Consider the following 16,201-nt stretch of genomic DNA (forward strand, 5'->3'; position numbering starts at 1 on the left):
AGCCCTGTGTGCGCATGGAGGGGAGGGCAGTGGGCCCTGCTTCTGGGCCTGGAGCCCAGGGGTGGGGACCTGGTGAGGTAAGGGCCGGGGGGCCAGGGGATGGGGGAGTCTCCGCATAGCTGCTGTCCTAGTCCGAGGAGCCCTGCAGGTTCCACTGAGCCATGTCCTTCTCTGGTCTTGGCTCCTGAAATGAATGGACACTACCCAGCCCCTTCCCCGACAGGTCTTCAGCACTGGAGGGCCTGAGGAGCAGGCAGACCTCCTTTTTCCCTTGTCTTTAAATCCTATGTGTGTGTGTGTGTGTGTGTGTGTGTGTGTGTGAGAGAGAGAGAGAGAGAGAGAGAGAGAGAGAGAGAGAACGAAAGCACTCCAGCAAGTGTGCAGCCAGTGAGCATGAGAGAGCCTCTTGGATCCAAATGCTTAACACATCCTCAGGAGAACTGAGACGGGGGTGGGGGTGAGGCCAGGGAACTGCAGTCTCTGAAATCTGCTTAACTAGAGCAAATAAGACAAAGTTTGCGGGAGTAAGAGTGATAAGATTCAGACTCCATTGAAGCCGTCCCTCTTGTACAGGTGAGGAAACTGAGGCACAGAAGGGAACAGTTCTGGAGCTCACGCAGGGCTTAAAGGAGGGTCTCCCTGCTTCCCAGTCCAGACCCACTTATCCCCCAGCTAGGGGGCCGACAACCTCCCTCACAGTCACCCACCCAGATAGATGGGTGGCTACCCTTGGCCTTCAGATCCATTGCAAATCTCCTCTTCCTCTTAAAGCAGTATTAAAAACAATAGTTGCTCTCTCACAGGGTTGATGGGAGAAATAAATGACTTCGTACAAGTAAGGAGCTGAGAACGGTGCCTGGCACATAGTAAAAAACCAATACATGTTAGAAATAACAACAATGTAAGAATAATAGTAAACCATGTCTCTGTTTTAAAGGGAGGCACACTCAGTGATGCGGGGCCTGACCGTTCCTTGCTGGTGCTTGAGAAGCGGGCGGAAAGCAGGCAGCCACTGGGGTTAAGAGCTGGCCTGCCCTCGGCAGCGCTGAGCGTCCCCTGGCACTGCATTTGCACACTTGGAGTGCACTTCCTGGTTTCTGCCTGTGGTTCCACTCTGACTCACGTGTACAGACCCCTCAGCCCAGCCAGCAACGTGACAGTATCAGCCTGGGAGCCCCCAAGGGCAGGGCTCAGTTCTGCGATCACTGCTTGCTCAGCCCAGCCCGGCCTGGCCAGCCCCAAGACGGCGTCAGCAGAGGCGCTGCCTGTCATGTAGCCGCGGGCCTGCACAGCGCCCGCCTCGTCCACCGGGCCTGGCCGTGTGGACAGTGACAGCTGAAATGCACACGGCACCATCTCCGGGCTGCCACGCGCTCGTCTCAGGAACTTCACACACAGTCACTCGCTGAATTCTGGGAGACTGGTACTGCTCTGACCTCCGTTTGACAAAGGAGGAAACTGAGGCAAAGAGACATTTTTGCTTAGGGTAAACAGTGGAGCCAAGGTCTCACCCCATGCAGCCTTTGAGCTCTGCACCCTTAACTACTGCATTTGAGGATTAACCGCTGCTCTGAGGGTGTGCTTTCCCCTCCTTCTCAAGGTCCTTGGCAACCTAAGTTGCAGGAATGGGATGCCTTGGTTCCTGCCCTTGTACTGGGTGGGGACCTCTCTCAGCCTGCCCCTCTCCCATCCTCATCACTTCTACTTCCCTCCTGAAGAACCGACCCTCCCTCTTGCCTGTGAGGTAAGATCCCACCGTCCACTCTGATTTCTGTCCTGAGGTCTGCTACTCATCCTTGTGCCTTTGCTCCAGATCTTTCTAGGTAGCTCCCAAGGAGGCTTCAAACTCCCCCCTCTCCGCCACCCCATTCATCTCCCTCTCCACCCCATGGCCCAGCCCCACTTTTTGGACGGCAGACTTCCAGCGACTCTTCTCATTGGCTGAGCTGCAGATATCTGTAAGGAACAGTCCAATCAGAAGCCTTCGTCTAGGCCACACCTCCCACAGCCCCCCGGATTTGTGTCCTCTGGGGTGAGACTTTCTGAGGTAGGGGTCCTTGTGGGGGTGAAGGGCTTAATGGGGGAGAGAGAGACTTTGAATTCCGTGGGACCAGGAATGAGGAGAAAGGGGTCCAACGTGAAAAAGAGTTGGGACCCCAGCAGCCAACTCAGCATCCTTGTCTCTCTCACTTGCCCAGATCTGAGTTGCCAGGTTGTCTTTCTGGAAGTGTGTTAAATGCAAAGGATGCCACTCCCAGACCTCCAGCAGTCTCCTCCCTGCCTACATTTCCCAAGCCCAGCCTGTAGGCCTCAGGAAGCAGGCACAGGCCCTATTGGTTATTCTCTGGGCTTCCTCCTGGGTCTGGCCTTGGTCCACTCAGGGACAGGCCAGATGGCCTAAGCTGGATGCTGTCACAGCCCTCACTTCCTCCTTGCTCCACCCAGATCCAGGAGGGCCCAGAGGCTGAAGTACTTGTCCACAGGGAAGGCCTATGTGGCGCTCCCTGGGTTCCTGTGCTGCTACCTGTGGGATGGGGGATTGGAGGAGGGGAGTCACAGCTGCCCACTGGGCCAACTGAGAATCCAGCTGCTGTCCCAGGTGACCCTCAGGTCCGGCCTGACATGCATGTGTGTGGGGCTGCAACCACTGCTTAGGTGCTGCCTCAGTGGCAACCCTGAGTGAGCGGCAAACATGCTCAGGGAGAGAAATGCTGCAAACTGAAGTGACCTCTGCAAATTTTACCTGGCTCTGAAAGCTGCGGTTGCAGCCTTACAGTGCATCGAGAAGGCCTGGGTGATGGGTAGTGAGGCTGGGTGAGGCAGGAGGCTGGAACCCACTTGTCTGTCCCTGACTTTTCTGCAGTGTGAATGAGCAATAGAGCAAGGGTTTGCAGCTGAACTGGGACCAACTGCCTGCTGAGAGTTATCATTGTCAGTCCTGAGAGTTATCAGCAACTGTTTACTGTGTTTACCTGGAGGGTCCCTGGAGGTATAGGGGGCCTGTGTATCAACCCTTAATCCATTCCCTCCATCATTCCTGAGCAAACTCGTCTGGGAAGAGGGTGGTTTCTATCTGTATGCCAATGTCTCAGGTGGCAGCTTTGTCTCTGGGTGTGTGGTGTGTGTCTCAATTAGAATTAGGTTAGGCTTTGAGTGACCAGAAAACCAAATAATAGTGTTTTAAATAAGATACATTTATTCTTCTCTCACGTAAATGAAGCCTGTGGGGTTAAATACAGATTTGTTATTGTGGCTCCATAATCATCAGGGACCCAAGTTTTTCTATTTTAACATGCTGCCAATTTCAAACATGCCCTCTACCTCAAGGTACAGTCTGGTTGCCAGAGCTCCAGCAATCACATCAGCATTGCAGCCAACTATGAAGGAGAGGCGGGGAAGAAGAGCATACTCCCTTTCCCTTTATGGGAACCTCGCATCCCCCATGTCATAAAGGACACAGAACTTGGCCATATAGCTGTACTTAGCCTCCAGGGAGGATGGAAGATGTAGTCTACAGTCTGGGTAGCCATGGGCCAAGTTTAAAATCAGGGGCCTTATTCCTGAGGAAGAAGAGGGAACAAATATAGGAGTGGAACTAGCTATCCTTGTCATAGCTTGTGGCCCCCGTAGAAGGTTCTGGATGTAGGATGATTTCCACAGGCTCCTCCGGACTGCAGCTGTGCTGTAAGGACTGGTGCTCTGGTTTCCCACCTGGGCCCTGCCTCCAGCCTCGGGGCTTGCAGTCTCTCTTGAAGCCATGGTGGCAGCAGGAACACAGCTTCCCTGGGGTCTCCAGCAGAGACAGGATCAGCTTGATGATCAAGGCCAGCCACGCCATCCCAAAGAGGATCCACAGGGACACCATGTTTTTGTACCACAGCGGGTACCTCCGGTCGGTCTTCATCCCTGGGGAGAGGCAGGGCCAGGAGAGAGGCCCGGGAAAGTCAGTCCCATAGCAAAGTCAAGGACGCGTGGCTCGTCCAAGTTGAGGGGTCAGCGGGACAGAATATGGGAAGTCCAGCCTGGCCTGAGATTCCTGGCCTCATGGTCACCTACCTAGGATGCCAGGAAGCCCCTCTGGATTGGCACTTTAGACTTGGAAGCTGAGTTTTCTCCATTTATCTCTTCTGTTATTTATCCCAGCAGTTCTCAAAGAGTGGGCCCCAAACCACACTTCACCTGCATCACCTGGGTGCTTGTTAAAAAGGCCAGTCTTTGGGCCTCACCACAGACCTGCTGAGTCAGAAACTCTGGGAGCGGGCCCAGCAATCTGTGTTTTAATAAGCCTTCCAAGAGATCCTGATGCCCCACCTGTCATTTGCTTGTCTGTATGTTTGGTTCCCTTCTGTCTGATGGGATCATCCTTTCTGCCACAGGGCCTTTGCACTTGCTGTCCTCTTGGTTCAGAATGCCCTTCCTTTCCAATCTTTCTTGGCCTGGTTACCTTCCCCTCATCCATCATAGCTCAGCTGAGACGCCACTCTCCAGAGTCTGGACTGGGCCCTTCTGTGGCACTGTTTCTTGCAGCCCATGTGTGTTTGTTGGGTAAGCTCCTTTCCTCATTTGTGAAACAGAGACAACAACAGTGTCCACACCCTAGGGCTGTTTTAGGGATCACGTAGGTGAATGCATCTAATTTGTGTCAAGGGACTGCTTGATAACAGTTCCCTCTCTCTGTTCCCTGGGGTCTTACTTCCCTCATCAAACTGGAATCATTCAAAGGGAAAAACCTGCTGGCCTATTTCCTCGACATCCTTTTCTGCCTTAGTTCCTTTGTGCCTGTCCCCTGCCCCCGTCCCCCCCTCATCCTGTTCTTCTGGCCCTCGCAGAGTCTCTCTGCTCTGTCCTCCGAGGCTGGGCCCCCTCTCTTCCCCTCCCGGACCTCAGCTCGGGGCTGAGCCTGCCGCCCTGCAGCTGACCTTGGCTGGCCAGCAGGAGCTGGGATTGGATTAGGCTGATTGGGTTAAGGGGCCATGATTCCGCAGGTGCTCCCAAATGAGATCAGCGGCGAGCCAGCCCTTGGCCCCTGCCACCCAACAGCTCAGTTGCTCCTGGCAACGGAGGGAAGGAGGCATTCTTCTCCCCCTTTATTTCATTTTTTTTTAGCCAAAATCTTAAGTGCCAGGAGACCTGGCATCTGGCAAGGCGCTCCACTGAGCTGCAAATGAAATTGGGGGAAGCAAGGGCTGTGGGTCCAGGGAGGAGCAGGCGGCTGGGCCCCGGGAGCTGCTTCGGCCACAGACTTGGTGTAAAGAGCAGAAGACAGCATGCCTTGTGGCTGCTGACACAGGGGCAGTGGCGACCAGTGTCTAGCTGGTGGACCTCAGTCGAGTCCCATGGACCCTGTCCCTGAAGACATGGAGAAGCTGAGAGACACGGGGAAGAAGTGGGGGTTGGGGTTTGTCCCCTTCTTGGCTTGTAGAAGGTTCTGAAATATGTGTAGTGTGAGGACCTGTGGCTTGGGAGTTCATGCTACACCTGCCCTTGACTTCCTGCTCTCTGGGCCTCAGTTTCCCCATTTGGGTAAAGAAAACCCCTTGCAGATGAAGCAGTTGCGTGCTCTCCACATGACTACTTGCCGTGAGGGACTGAAATGGCTGTAGAGGGGGCCAGATAGGGCAGCACACCTCTGGAAACGCGAAAGGGACAGCTCTGCCACTGCCCTGGGTCTAGATGCGGCGTCCTGGCAGCCCCTCTCGGCATAAAGGGTGCCTCTGGGTTTTGGAGCAGGTTTCCTCAGTCAGGGTGTTTTGGTAGAAGAGGGGTGAGCAGTTGACATGATGAGACTTACACATTTTAAAGGTCATAAGAGGCAGCTATGAGAATGGGGGTCAAAGACGGTGACTGGAGAGCCTGGACTTCGGGTGGTGCTAGCCTCGCTATGGTCTGCATAAGCCATACCCCCTAGGGTTGCACACTGCCCAACCTGTGCAGCTGTACATAAGAGCCCTGCTGGAGGAGAGAAACATCAATGACAACAGAGAGGAGAGAACAGAGCCAAGAATCATTCTCTGAGCTGTGAAGTGCTGCTGGGCTCAGTCTCCTCAGACACATCTCTCCACTTCGACAGTAAAGGTGGGTGCATGACTTGGTTGTAAGAAACCTTCCAAGGATTTCCTTGTAGAGTAACAGTCACCATCCCAGGATGGGGCAGCATGAAGCCCCTGACACAGGATCCCTCTTTTGGGGGAAGAGAGGCTTGGGGAAGGGGACCCTGCATACAGAAGAGAGAACACGTGTGTGTGTGTGTGTCTTAGTGATCATGTAGCTCAGTCACCTTGTTTTACAGACAGGGACCCTGAGGCTCAGAGAGGGAACATGGGAGGCGAGCTGGAAGGAGTATGAGTTTTGGAGCCTAAGAGGCCAGAATCCATATCTCCCTAGCTGTGCAATCTCAGACCAATGGCTTGGCCTCTCTGAGCTTCAGCTTTCTCCTGAATGGAGGTGACAACCATCTCTTTGTGTTGCCTCATGAGTTAGACATTCATTACTCTCTGCGTTCCCTTCCCTTCTGTTTTCTCTGAGCCTGTTTCAGTATTCTGGGCTGGGTTCTGTTGCTCAAGGAGGGCAGAGCAAGACCTCCTCCCCATGTTAGGGCCATGGCATCAGAGGCAGGGCACAGACCCTGGAGGCCAGCTTGGTGGTAGTGCCAGTGGGTGAGGCTAAAAGGGTGGGGAGGAGAAAAGGATGACTGGAGGCAGAGCTGGGAGCCCAGCCACCCTCCCCGCTCTGACCCCCCCAATGTCCCTCTACTGCCACCTGCTGGACATCTGGCCTCAGCTTTATTATGGGAGTGGGTTGGGGTGTACCTAACACAAGGCTTCTGTGTCCTTCTCTCGTCACCTTGGGTAGTGACCATTGATTTAACACCACCTGCAGCCATCTGGGCCGCACAGCCCTTTCTTGTTGACACTAAGAATTTGGGTGCCAATGGGGGAGGGGGAGGCTTCACTGTCCCCCCCCGGGCTGTGAAGAGGAATGCCTGGCCCCCAGCCTGGAGCAGTTTTGGATGGCTTGGCATTTCCCTGGAGCAGGGTGAGCTGGGGCACGGCTGGGGTCAGTGTCTCCTCTCATCTAGTGAGCTTTAAGAATAACCCGTCGGCCTGCGGTGATAGTCTGTCTGGTCAAGGTGGGTAGAAGCCCTAACTCACAGCCGTGAGTTAGATCCCAGCTGTTGCTTTTTAACTGGGTGACCTTGGCCCGGTCACTCAGCCCATGCAGTCTGAGTCTGCAGAGAGCCGTGTCCTCTGGACTCTGGGTCTCCAGGTCCTCCAGAGCACCTGGCACTCAGCCAGGGCCCAGCAGACATGGGCTAAAGGAACGAGTGAGTGTGGGGACCCAGCAACGGCTGCTGAACCCCCAGGCCGCCCCTCCCGCATGCCCGCCCGGGGCCTCCTCACCGATCACGTAGTCCCCGAAGCCCACAGTGCTGAGGGTGATGAAGGCGAAGTAGAAGCTCTCCATGTAGCTCCAGCCCTCCATGTGGGAGAAGAGCAGCGGAGGCAGCAGCAGGAAAAGCAGGAGGCCCGAGACCAGGGCGCTGGAGCCTGCCAGCCACCAGGCCTTGGCCGGGTCCTGTGGGGGTGCATGGTCCACCGTCCCCAGGGGGCCTCTGCCCAGTGCATGGGGAGGGGGGAGCCCAGCGGTACCGTGGGGGCTGGGGGGGGCTACTTAGTTGGGGCAAGGCATGCGCTTTCCCGTGTGCCCACTTCGCCTAGACCTCCTGCCTTGGCTGCCTCGTGCCCTTCCTGTCTGCTCAGCCTCACCCCATCTCCACCACCCACACCCCTTTTATTACTAAAGACCTCCACTGTGGGCTGTGACCCCAGTCCCACCAGATCCCACCAGTGTCCCATCTCCAGTGGGGACCCCCCCCACCATATCTTTTCACCTTAAGAAGTGGCCTCCTCCCTCCTCCCGCTCTGGACAGCCCCTCACCTGCCAGCCGCCCCCCAGCCTGCAGGCACAGCGATGCACCCCTCGCTGCATGAGATGGCCCAGCCGGTTGAGCACCACGATGTTGAGTGGGATCCCCACGAGAGCAAAGAAGATGCAGAAGAGGCGGGCGGCCACCGTGCGAGGGCTCAGGTTGCCGTAGCCTGAGGCGAGAGGGGACAGGAGACTTCTCCAGCCCACCCCTGCCCGCTCCCGCCACCGCAGCCCCCTCCCCTGCCTGGTATGGGCAGTTAACACTTATCAGGGTCCTCCTTCCACGTGTCAGCCACGGGGCAGGGCCCTTTACAAATCCCTCATTTCATCCTCACAACCACCCTTCCAAATAGGGATTATTTCCTACATTTTACAGATGGGGAAACTGAGGCTATCAAGAGCTGAGCCACCGCGTGCATGAGCTCAGCCCCCTAGGAAGTGTGCGAATCTGGTCTTTCCTGTCTTCATTTCCTCCCTCTCTGGTGGGCAGAGGGGTGTGGAGTGGAGCAGGGAATGTTCCAGAACCTTCAGCCGCTGCACCTTCGCGGCCCACTGCACCATTCAAGCCGTGTCAATGCTGTCTCCAGGCTGCTTCCAGCCCACGACCCAGCATGGTGTAGGACTAAAGCCAGGCTGTGCCTGCCCAGGGTGGGGTCCCTGAAGCCGATACTGCAGCCTGAGGCTCTTTCCCGTCAATCCTCCTTTCCTCCCTCTCTCCTTTCGCAGGTATCGGACTGGCTTTGTGGTCTGAGGCTCTCACCTTCCATGTCTCCTCCTCCTCGGTGTCTGATTCCCTGAGCACCCAAACTAACAGACTGGGGTTCCCTCCCAGCTCCCCCTGGGAGTGAAGGGCAGCTGGTGCCCCAAGGCAGACCTGTGGGAGGTAAGAGTTGGGGCCTCTGGTCATGACAGGAAGGGAAGGGGGAGGCTGGGGGAGAAAGAGGTGTTCATGAAAGGATTCCGTCAGCCTGCATTCTTTTCCCCTTCGCTCTCCTCCGCATCTGTCTCTATTCTCCTTGCTTTCCATTACTGTCTTGTCTTTCTCAAACCCAAACCTGAATTCTGTCATCACCCAGATCTCGCCCTTCATTATTCCTCAGGTCTGCTGGGGAAAGTCCAGTCTCCCACCAGCCCATCTCCTCCAGCTCATCGGCTGCTCCCACTCTCCCAGCGCTGGCCGCGCCCTGCCCTACCACCCTGCCACGCCTCTGGGCCTTTGAACATGGCTCTTCCCCCACCGAGCGTGTCCTGCCCTCCTTGCCCACCTACAGATGACTCTTTACGTCCTCTGCCCTCCGGGGGAGCTGCTGTTCCAGAGCTTTCCCGGCGGCCTGCCTGGGCGTCGAGGACAGCCACCCTCTCTGAAATGATTTGTTGCTGTGCCTCCCTCACACCAGGACTGGAACCCCTCAGGAGCAGGGGCTGGTCTTAATCATTTTATAGTCTCTGTAACTGGCACAGGGCCGGCCACATCATAAGTACTTACCATTGGTGTGGGAGTGGCTACAAGGATGAATGAACAGTGAAGGAAGGAATGGGGGGTGAGCACACTACTGGCTGTGTAAATAAATGACTGTGTGGCGTCCTGCCCCACATCACTGCCGAAGGTTTCTGCTCCTCCAGACTGAGTCAGCGCTCCTCCACTCCCTCCACTCACTTGTACTGTACTGAAACTGGTGGTTTACATCCGTCCCCTCCTTGCCCAGGGATCTTCAAAGGAGGGGTCAGATGCACCTCCTGGGTTTGAATCCCAGCTCTGCCATCCTCAGGCTGTGGGACCTTGGCTTGACCTTTCTCAGTCTCTGCTTCCTCATCTGTTAAATGGGGATGTTTCGACACCCACCTCACAGGGTGGTGTGGGGGTGGACTGGAGGCTGGAAATGTGAGCCCTCAAGCCCCTAGCATACAGAACGTGCTAAATAAATTCTGTTGACTGAATGAAGGAATAATTGAACTCCACTGAACTGGCCTAGCCTCCTCTCCAGAGGGACTCGCCACCTCTGCTGGGGAGCTAAACCTCCTTTTGGCTTCCATCCCTCTTCTCTGAGTGGGTCCTCACTGACCCCTCATGTCCAGCTGCGGACCCCAGGGCGCCCCCTCCCCACAGTCCCATTCTCTGTCCTGAGATTCTTCTTTTTCATGCAGTTCTCATGGCTGGGTTAGCAGCACTTAGATTCTTGCTTTAGGAGGAGGTCCCATGGGGACCTTTATCTCCTTATTGCTCCCCGAACACATCAGTTTCTCTTCTACCTCAGGCCCTTTTCACTTGCTAGCACAAGGTTTTCCAGTTATCTGCATGGCTTGCTCCCTTATTTTGTTAATATCTATGCTTCAGTGTTACCTTTTCAGCAAGGCTTTCTCTGACTAACCCATCTAAAATACACCCACCATCACTACTGGAACCCCACCCCCCGACCCCGCACACACACACACCACTTGGCTTTACTTTTCTTTAAGCACCTACCACCACCTGAATCTCATCTATGTATCTGTTTATTGTGTGTCTCCATACACTGGAATGTTAGCTCCCAGGGGACAGGGATTTGGGCAGATTTGCTCACCATTGTATCCCCAGGACCTGGAACAGTGTCTGGCCCACAGGAGGGACTCAATTTATTTGTTGAATGGATGGATGGATGGATGGGTGGGTGGATGGATGGATATATGAATGAACAACTGAAAAACCTGGGATGGAATTTGCAGATGATGGATGATTTCTGGACTCAGGTCCTTCCTACGGCCTTCATACTGGGTTTGACCACCAACCCTTACAGGGTGCTGGTTCCAGGGTAACAGGGTTACTGAGGAGGGGCGTGCTCCTGTACCTCTCAATACCTCTCCCTTCCCTCTTGGGGTGTCCAGCATGTGCCCCACCTCCCATCCACTGTCTCATCTTCCTTCCCTGTGTGTATGTGAACTTCCCTGTTGTTCACCCTGGAATGGTTCCCTTCTTCTTCCTGTTACTTGGAATTCCCACCCTTTCTTGTAAACTCCCCAAGGGCAGGCATTGTTGGAAAGAGCCATGCAGTTCCCCAGCTGGGTTTTGAATCCCAGCTCCACTGCTTACTAGCTCTGTGACCCTGGGGAAGCCGTGTTGCCTCTGCGTGTGTGTGCCTCAGTTTCCTCATCTGTGACATGAAAATAAGAGGACTTATCCTTGGAGGTTTCTGTAAGGATAAAATGAGACTTCCATTGTAATAGTGGCCAGCAGGGTGCCTGGTACAAGGAGACCCTTGGTGTATCCATTGTGACATGTAGATGTGGTGGGGTCCCCTCCCTCTTGCCCTTATCACCCTCAGAGCTGGCTCAGAGGGTGGCTGAAAAGGCAGGCTGTGGTGGGTCAAGGTCACAGGCCTGGGGCAGAGAGTGGCAGAGGTGTGGGGTTCAGAGACTCAAGACCCTGCATGCCTGGGAGGGCTGGCCCAAGGTGACGCTCCTTCAAGCTCATCCACTGCTCTGGACTCAATAAATGCTGGATGAATGCCTACTTATTGACTTCATTAAAAATGCAGCATTTGTTGAGCGCCTGCTGTATGCTGGACCCTGTGCTAGATCCCGGGGATATAAAACTGAAAAAACAACATCCTGCCCACTCCAAGGGCTCGGGGTCCATGGGGTCTGATGGGTCCCAAGAATGCTTGGCTGGAAGCAGAGGACCACTTAAGCTCCCTTGTAGGCTTAAGATTTGCTTCCAAGAAGTATTAGCTGAATTTAAAAGTAGGTGGAGAGACCTCTGGGTGCTCCTGCCTTGCCTCACTCTGGAGAAGGAGAAGGGCTGGGGCACTGGTTTTCTGAGCAGGGGATGCTGGCTGGTGGAAGAGGCATCTGCGTCACCAGTAGTGTCAGCCTGCCACCTGGTGGTAAGGCCAGTGTCCTGCAGGGGCTGGGCTGGAGCTGCAGGGAGGCAGGAGCCAGGCGTGGGGGATATACCGGGTGGCATGACTAGCATTATTCCACGGGGTTCAGAGCTGGCGGGATCTAGCCTGGTTCTCTCCCTCCCCTCACAAATGCCCCCAGTTGCCCTCTTGGGACAAGTTCCACCAGCGACCCTGAAGGGCAAGGCTAGCGTGAGGGAGCAGGGAGGTGGCCCAGGATACCCCCATATGTGCGTGTGTCGGGCTTGGGGACAGTGGTGCGGGGGTGCCTGGGTGAGCTGAGAAGCTGCTGGGTATAGGCCACTCTTGTCTGGAGGCAGTGGGATGGGTGTAACGGCCACCTCTCTCCAAGGCTGACAACAAAGAATCTAAAGTCTTTGGATTTCTGCCCCTGCCTTCTTCCCAGCTTCCCCTTTAGTCTTCCCCATGCCCACCCCTGCGATTCAGCATCAGGTGGGCTTTGCCGAGGAGACCAGGACACGTTCAGCGCCCAGAGGCGCCTTCACTGTCCCCTTGGGAGACCCTCTGCTCCCTGACAGGCTGTGACAGGCAGGAGCCCCCTAGAGCAGCCCCCCTTCAATTTGAACATGGCACACGAATTCCCCTGGGAGATCTTGGTTCCATGCAGAAGCTGATGCAGCAGGTCTGCGGTGAGACCCGAGATTCTGCTCCCAGGTTAAGCCTGCACCATGGAGCCCGGACCGCACCTGGAGTAGCGAGGCCCTCGGTGAACCCCGGAAAGGCAACTGGCCCCACTGCCCCCCAGGGAGAGGCGGCCCTCCCCAGCCCCCCCCACCCTGGCCTGCTCCCACTTACCGATGGTGGTGATGGTGGACACAGAGAAGAAGAAGGAGCCCACGAGCTCCCAGCGCCCCATGCTGGTGGTGTTGTTGGGGAGGATGGCGCCATTTCTGTGCGCGTGCACGATGCTCTGGGGGAGAGGCGGCCATGACCACCAGGCTCTGCGCTGGGCAAACAGGGGCTCCCTTCCCACCAGGGCTCCCCATGGACACAGCTCCTCCCCCTTTCTTTACCCCGGAGCAGTCAGGATGGCATCTGTGCGATTTCCCTGGCTGGTAGAACACAACCACTCATGTTCTCCCCTGCTCACTCATCCACTCACCCACTCATTCATTCATTCGCCCTTCCACTCTGGCAACAAGCACCGGGGTACAGCATGGGGTACTTTTAGGAAACCCAAAGGTGAAATAGACAAGACCTCAGCACTCAGGGGGACAGAAATGAACTTAATTAACGCTTGAACACTAGGGTCAATTATACTCTAGGCAGTGAGGAGGCAGTGCGGGTGCATGATCCTGGGCAAGTTACTCAACTTTTTTGTGCCTCATATTCCTTATCTGTAAAATGGGAGCAGAGTTGTTGTGCGGGTTAAAGAAGGTATTATGCGTTACCAGTACCAGGCATGCAGCAAATGTCAGTAGCTGTTATATCATCATTATCATTATTATTTTCTGAATCGAATGCTGTGGGAATACAGAGAAGAAAGGTGCTCATCAGGAAGTGGGGAGTGGGTAGGGGCAGAATGGAGGAGGGGAGGTTTCTGCTGGACCTTCCTTGGGGTTGGACAGAGCTGCTCCTGGTGGCAGGGCACTTAGGTAGATGGGACAGCAGGAGCAAAGTCTGGAGGCAAGCGTGTGTCTGAGGTCCAGTTTAAGGAGACTGAATGGTGGCTGAGACCAGGTTATGCTTGCAGTATTGCCCTGCCGGGGATGGAATGGTGGGTCTCATCCAGGGCCGCTGAGCAGAGGGAGGCCGATCAGGTGTATGTGTTCTGTGGCAGCTGGGAGGAGAAGAGAGGAGATATGTGCAAGTCCAGGCTTCTGGCCTTGTTGGGTGTGGGTAGTGAGAGAGAGAGAGAGGCACCTGAGGGCACTGTGTGGATGGTGGGGCCAATGGCAGAGATTTAGAACAGGTAGACGAGCAGGGCTGGGAAGAGGTGAATTGTTACTCTTGGCCTTGGGGAGCTTGGGGGTTGCTAGGAGTTTGAGGGCCTTGGGGAATTTGAGGGCTGCATGTTGCATGTTCATACATGTCTGCAACTTAGGGGGTAGATCTGGGCCAGAGACCCCGCATACTCATTCCTGAAGTCACAGGAGGGTTGAGAAAGCCCTGGGGGGAGAGGGGGGGCGGTATGAGAGCCCAGTTGGGAGCCTTGAAAACACCCATGCTGACAGGTCCGCACTGAGGCACTTGTCATGGTAGTCACCAGCCCTACCCAGCTCTGCAGCCGTGTAGTCCCATTTAATCTCTCTGAGCCTCAGTTTCTTCATCTCTAGAATGGGACGACACTAACAATTCCTACCTCTTATGTGATGTTGAAATAAACTAATACACATAAAGCACCAGGGACAAGTGCTTGGCACATGATTAAGTGCTGCACTAATAGGAGTAAGTACTGTTATTGTCATCACCCTTCCTGGGTTGCGGCTGCCTCTGCAAGGGGAATGTCACACAGCCTCAGGACCAGGGCCAGGGCTGTTTTTGCAGAAACTTGGACATAGGGGTGGAGGTGCCACGTCAGCTCCTTAACAGAGATGGTCCTTGCCCTACTCAGCTCAGATCCATCGAAATCTACCCAGTTTTAGCGCTCAGGATTCCATGTCCACTCTGCACTTGGACCCTTCTCATGGTTTCCGATGCTTTCCCCAGCTACTTTCCGAGGACTGAGAAAGTCTAGACTGGAGACCCGGTGTAGACCCACCTTTCCTCAATGGAAGAAGCACTGGGACGGCAGGGCAGGGATTCTTGGCTAGAGACACAACTCTCTGGGCCCCCGTCCAGTGCTGTTTGGGATAGGGGTGTGGGGACCAAGCTATGGTTCCTCACGTTAAAGCATTCCCCAAATCAGAGCAGCTTCCAGTCCCATGGCACACGGGTACCTCCAGGAAGAACATCTGGGATGTCCCATCCCAAAGAAATCCTCTTACCCCAACCCTCCGCTCTCCTACCTCTCCTTTCCGGTGGTCGAGGGGCCGCACTCTTTGAATGGCCTCTGCCCTTAGTGACCTCTGCAGCCCTCCCGCGCCCCTGCATCAGCCTTCCTGGGCATTCGCTGGGGGGAGCAAAGTGCCCCACCCCTCGTGTCCGCAGAAGCCTAGTAACGCCAGCTCAGCTGAAGTGCCCCTCTGTCGCTCCCTCCTTCCCGCAGGCTCGGGTCTGAGCACAGGGACCCTCTTCTCCCTTTTGCCCCTGACCCAGGAAAGTGTGCCTTCCTCCCGTCCCGCCCACCTGCTGGGACCAGCGCTCCCTGTGGCCCTGTTCCCCCACTCCGAAGCCAGCACTCCCTGCCGTCCTAGCCCCCGATTCGCATATTTGCAGGGTAGCCTCTCCGGCGGGGGCTGGGCGTGCCCTTCGGTCCTTCGCACGCCGCCAGAGCCTCCCCGCTCCACCCTACCCGAGCCGTTCAGGCGCGCCCTGCCCCAACCCTGTCCCGCCTCGGTGGCCCTGCTAGCTGGTAAACTGACGAAGCGCGCCCCCTATTGACCTCGTCCCCAGAATCTCATGTCTGCGCCACGCATCTCTCTCCAGACCGGGCCAATCCTGCCCTCTCGCACCCTAAAGGAGGACTCAGATTCCAGCGCTGCGCATTCCTCTCTCCTAGAGAGGGGGGGACCCTTGGCGCTGCGGTCCGCCCTGCCCGCTGGTCCCTCACTCGGCTATGCGCGCCCCGGCCGTCCCGTGTCTACACACCTCCACCTATCCCCTGGAGAACTGCTCCCGGCCTTTCTCTCTGTTTGGGACCAGGGCGTGCCCTCCCGTCCCCTGCCCTCCTCGCGCGCCCCTGCTCCACCCGCCACGCCCGGGCCGACCCCTCTCGTCCCTGACCCGGATCAGCGAGTCCAGCGCTGGGCCATCCAGACACGTGAAGTTCCGCAGCATCACCCACTTGTCTTGCTGGAAGCTGTGGCTGGAGTTCTGCGCCGCGGGGCTCTCCAACACCCAGAACACGCCCGTGCCCAGCGCCAGGTAAGCTAGGTAGGTTAGCAGCAGGAGCGCGGTACTGGGCACCGAGCAGCCCGCAAGCCTGCCCTCGGACATGGACTGGGCTCGCAGTGCGAACATAGCAGGGGAGCAGGGAGGTCAAAGCCCGGAGCTGTGGACAAGGACTGAGGCGGAAAGGAAGGGCCAGGAGCTGGCATGGTTCCTTCTCTAGCAAACGTCTTTATCTGTCCAGTTTTCCCTGGAGAGAAGGGGTGCTGGGAATAGGACAGCCCTGCCCCACGCCACACAGGGATCCAATCCCAGGGACCAAAGAGGTCCTGAGCTGTGTGGGTATCTGGCCCCGCCTTGTGTGTCTGCGGAGGAGTACCCACCCCCAGCCCTACATCAGGGAGCAGGGGAGGGCTGCTGGGTGATCAGAGGCGCTGAGAGGGAAG

At 56.2% G+C, this 16,201-nt stretch overlaps 1 protein-coding gene across 1 annotated transcript; it reads right to left on the reverse strand.

Annotated features, from left to right (window-relative positions):
- Positions 1-3,181: 3,181 nt before the first annotated feature.
- On the reverse strand, positions 3,182-15,902 carry KCNK17 (potassium two pore domain channel subfamily K member 17). Its single transcript, XM_077161696.1, has 5 exons — positions 15,651-15,902; positions 12,621-12,735; positions 7,939-8,099; positions 7,401-7,575; positions 3,182-3,906 (listed from the first exon to the last, which is right to left on the reverse strand). The coding sequence occupies exons 1-5, from the start codon at positions 15,885-15,887 to the stop codon at positions 3,596-3,598; spliced, it is 999 nt and encodes a 332-aa protein (XP_077017811.1). The 5' UTR covers positions 15,888-15,902; the 3' UTR covers positions 3,182-3,595.
- Positions 15,903-16,201: the final 299 nt, after the last annotated feature.

This window comes from Tamandua tetradactyla, chromosome 5 (genome assembly GCF_023851605.1).
Source record: "Tamandua tetradactyla isolate mTamTet1 chromosome 5, mTamTet1.pri, whole genome shotgun sequence".
NCBI lineage: Eukaryota > Metazoa > Chordata > Mammalia > Pilosa > Myrmecophagidae > Tamandua > Tamandua tetradactyla.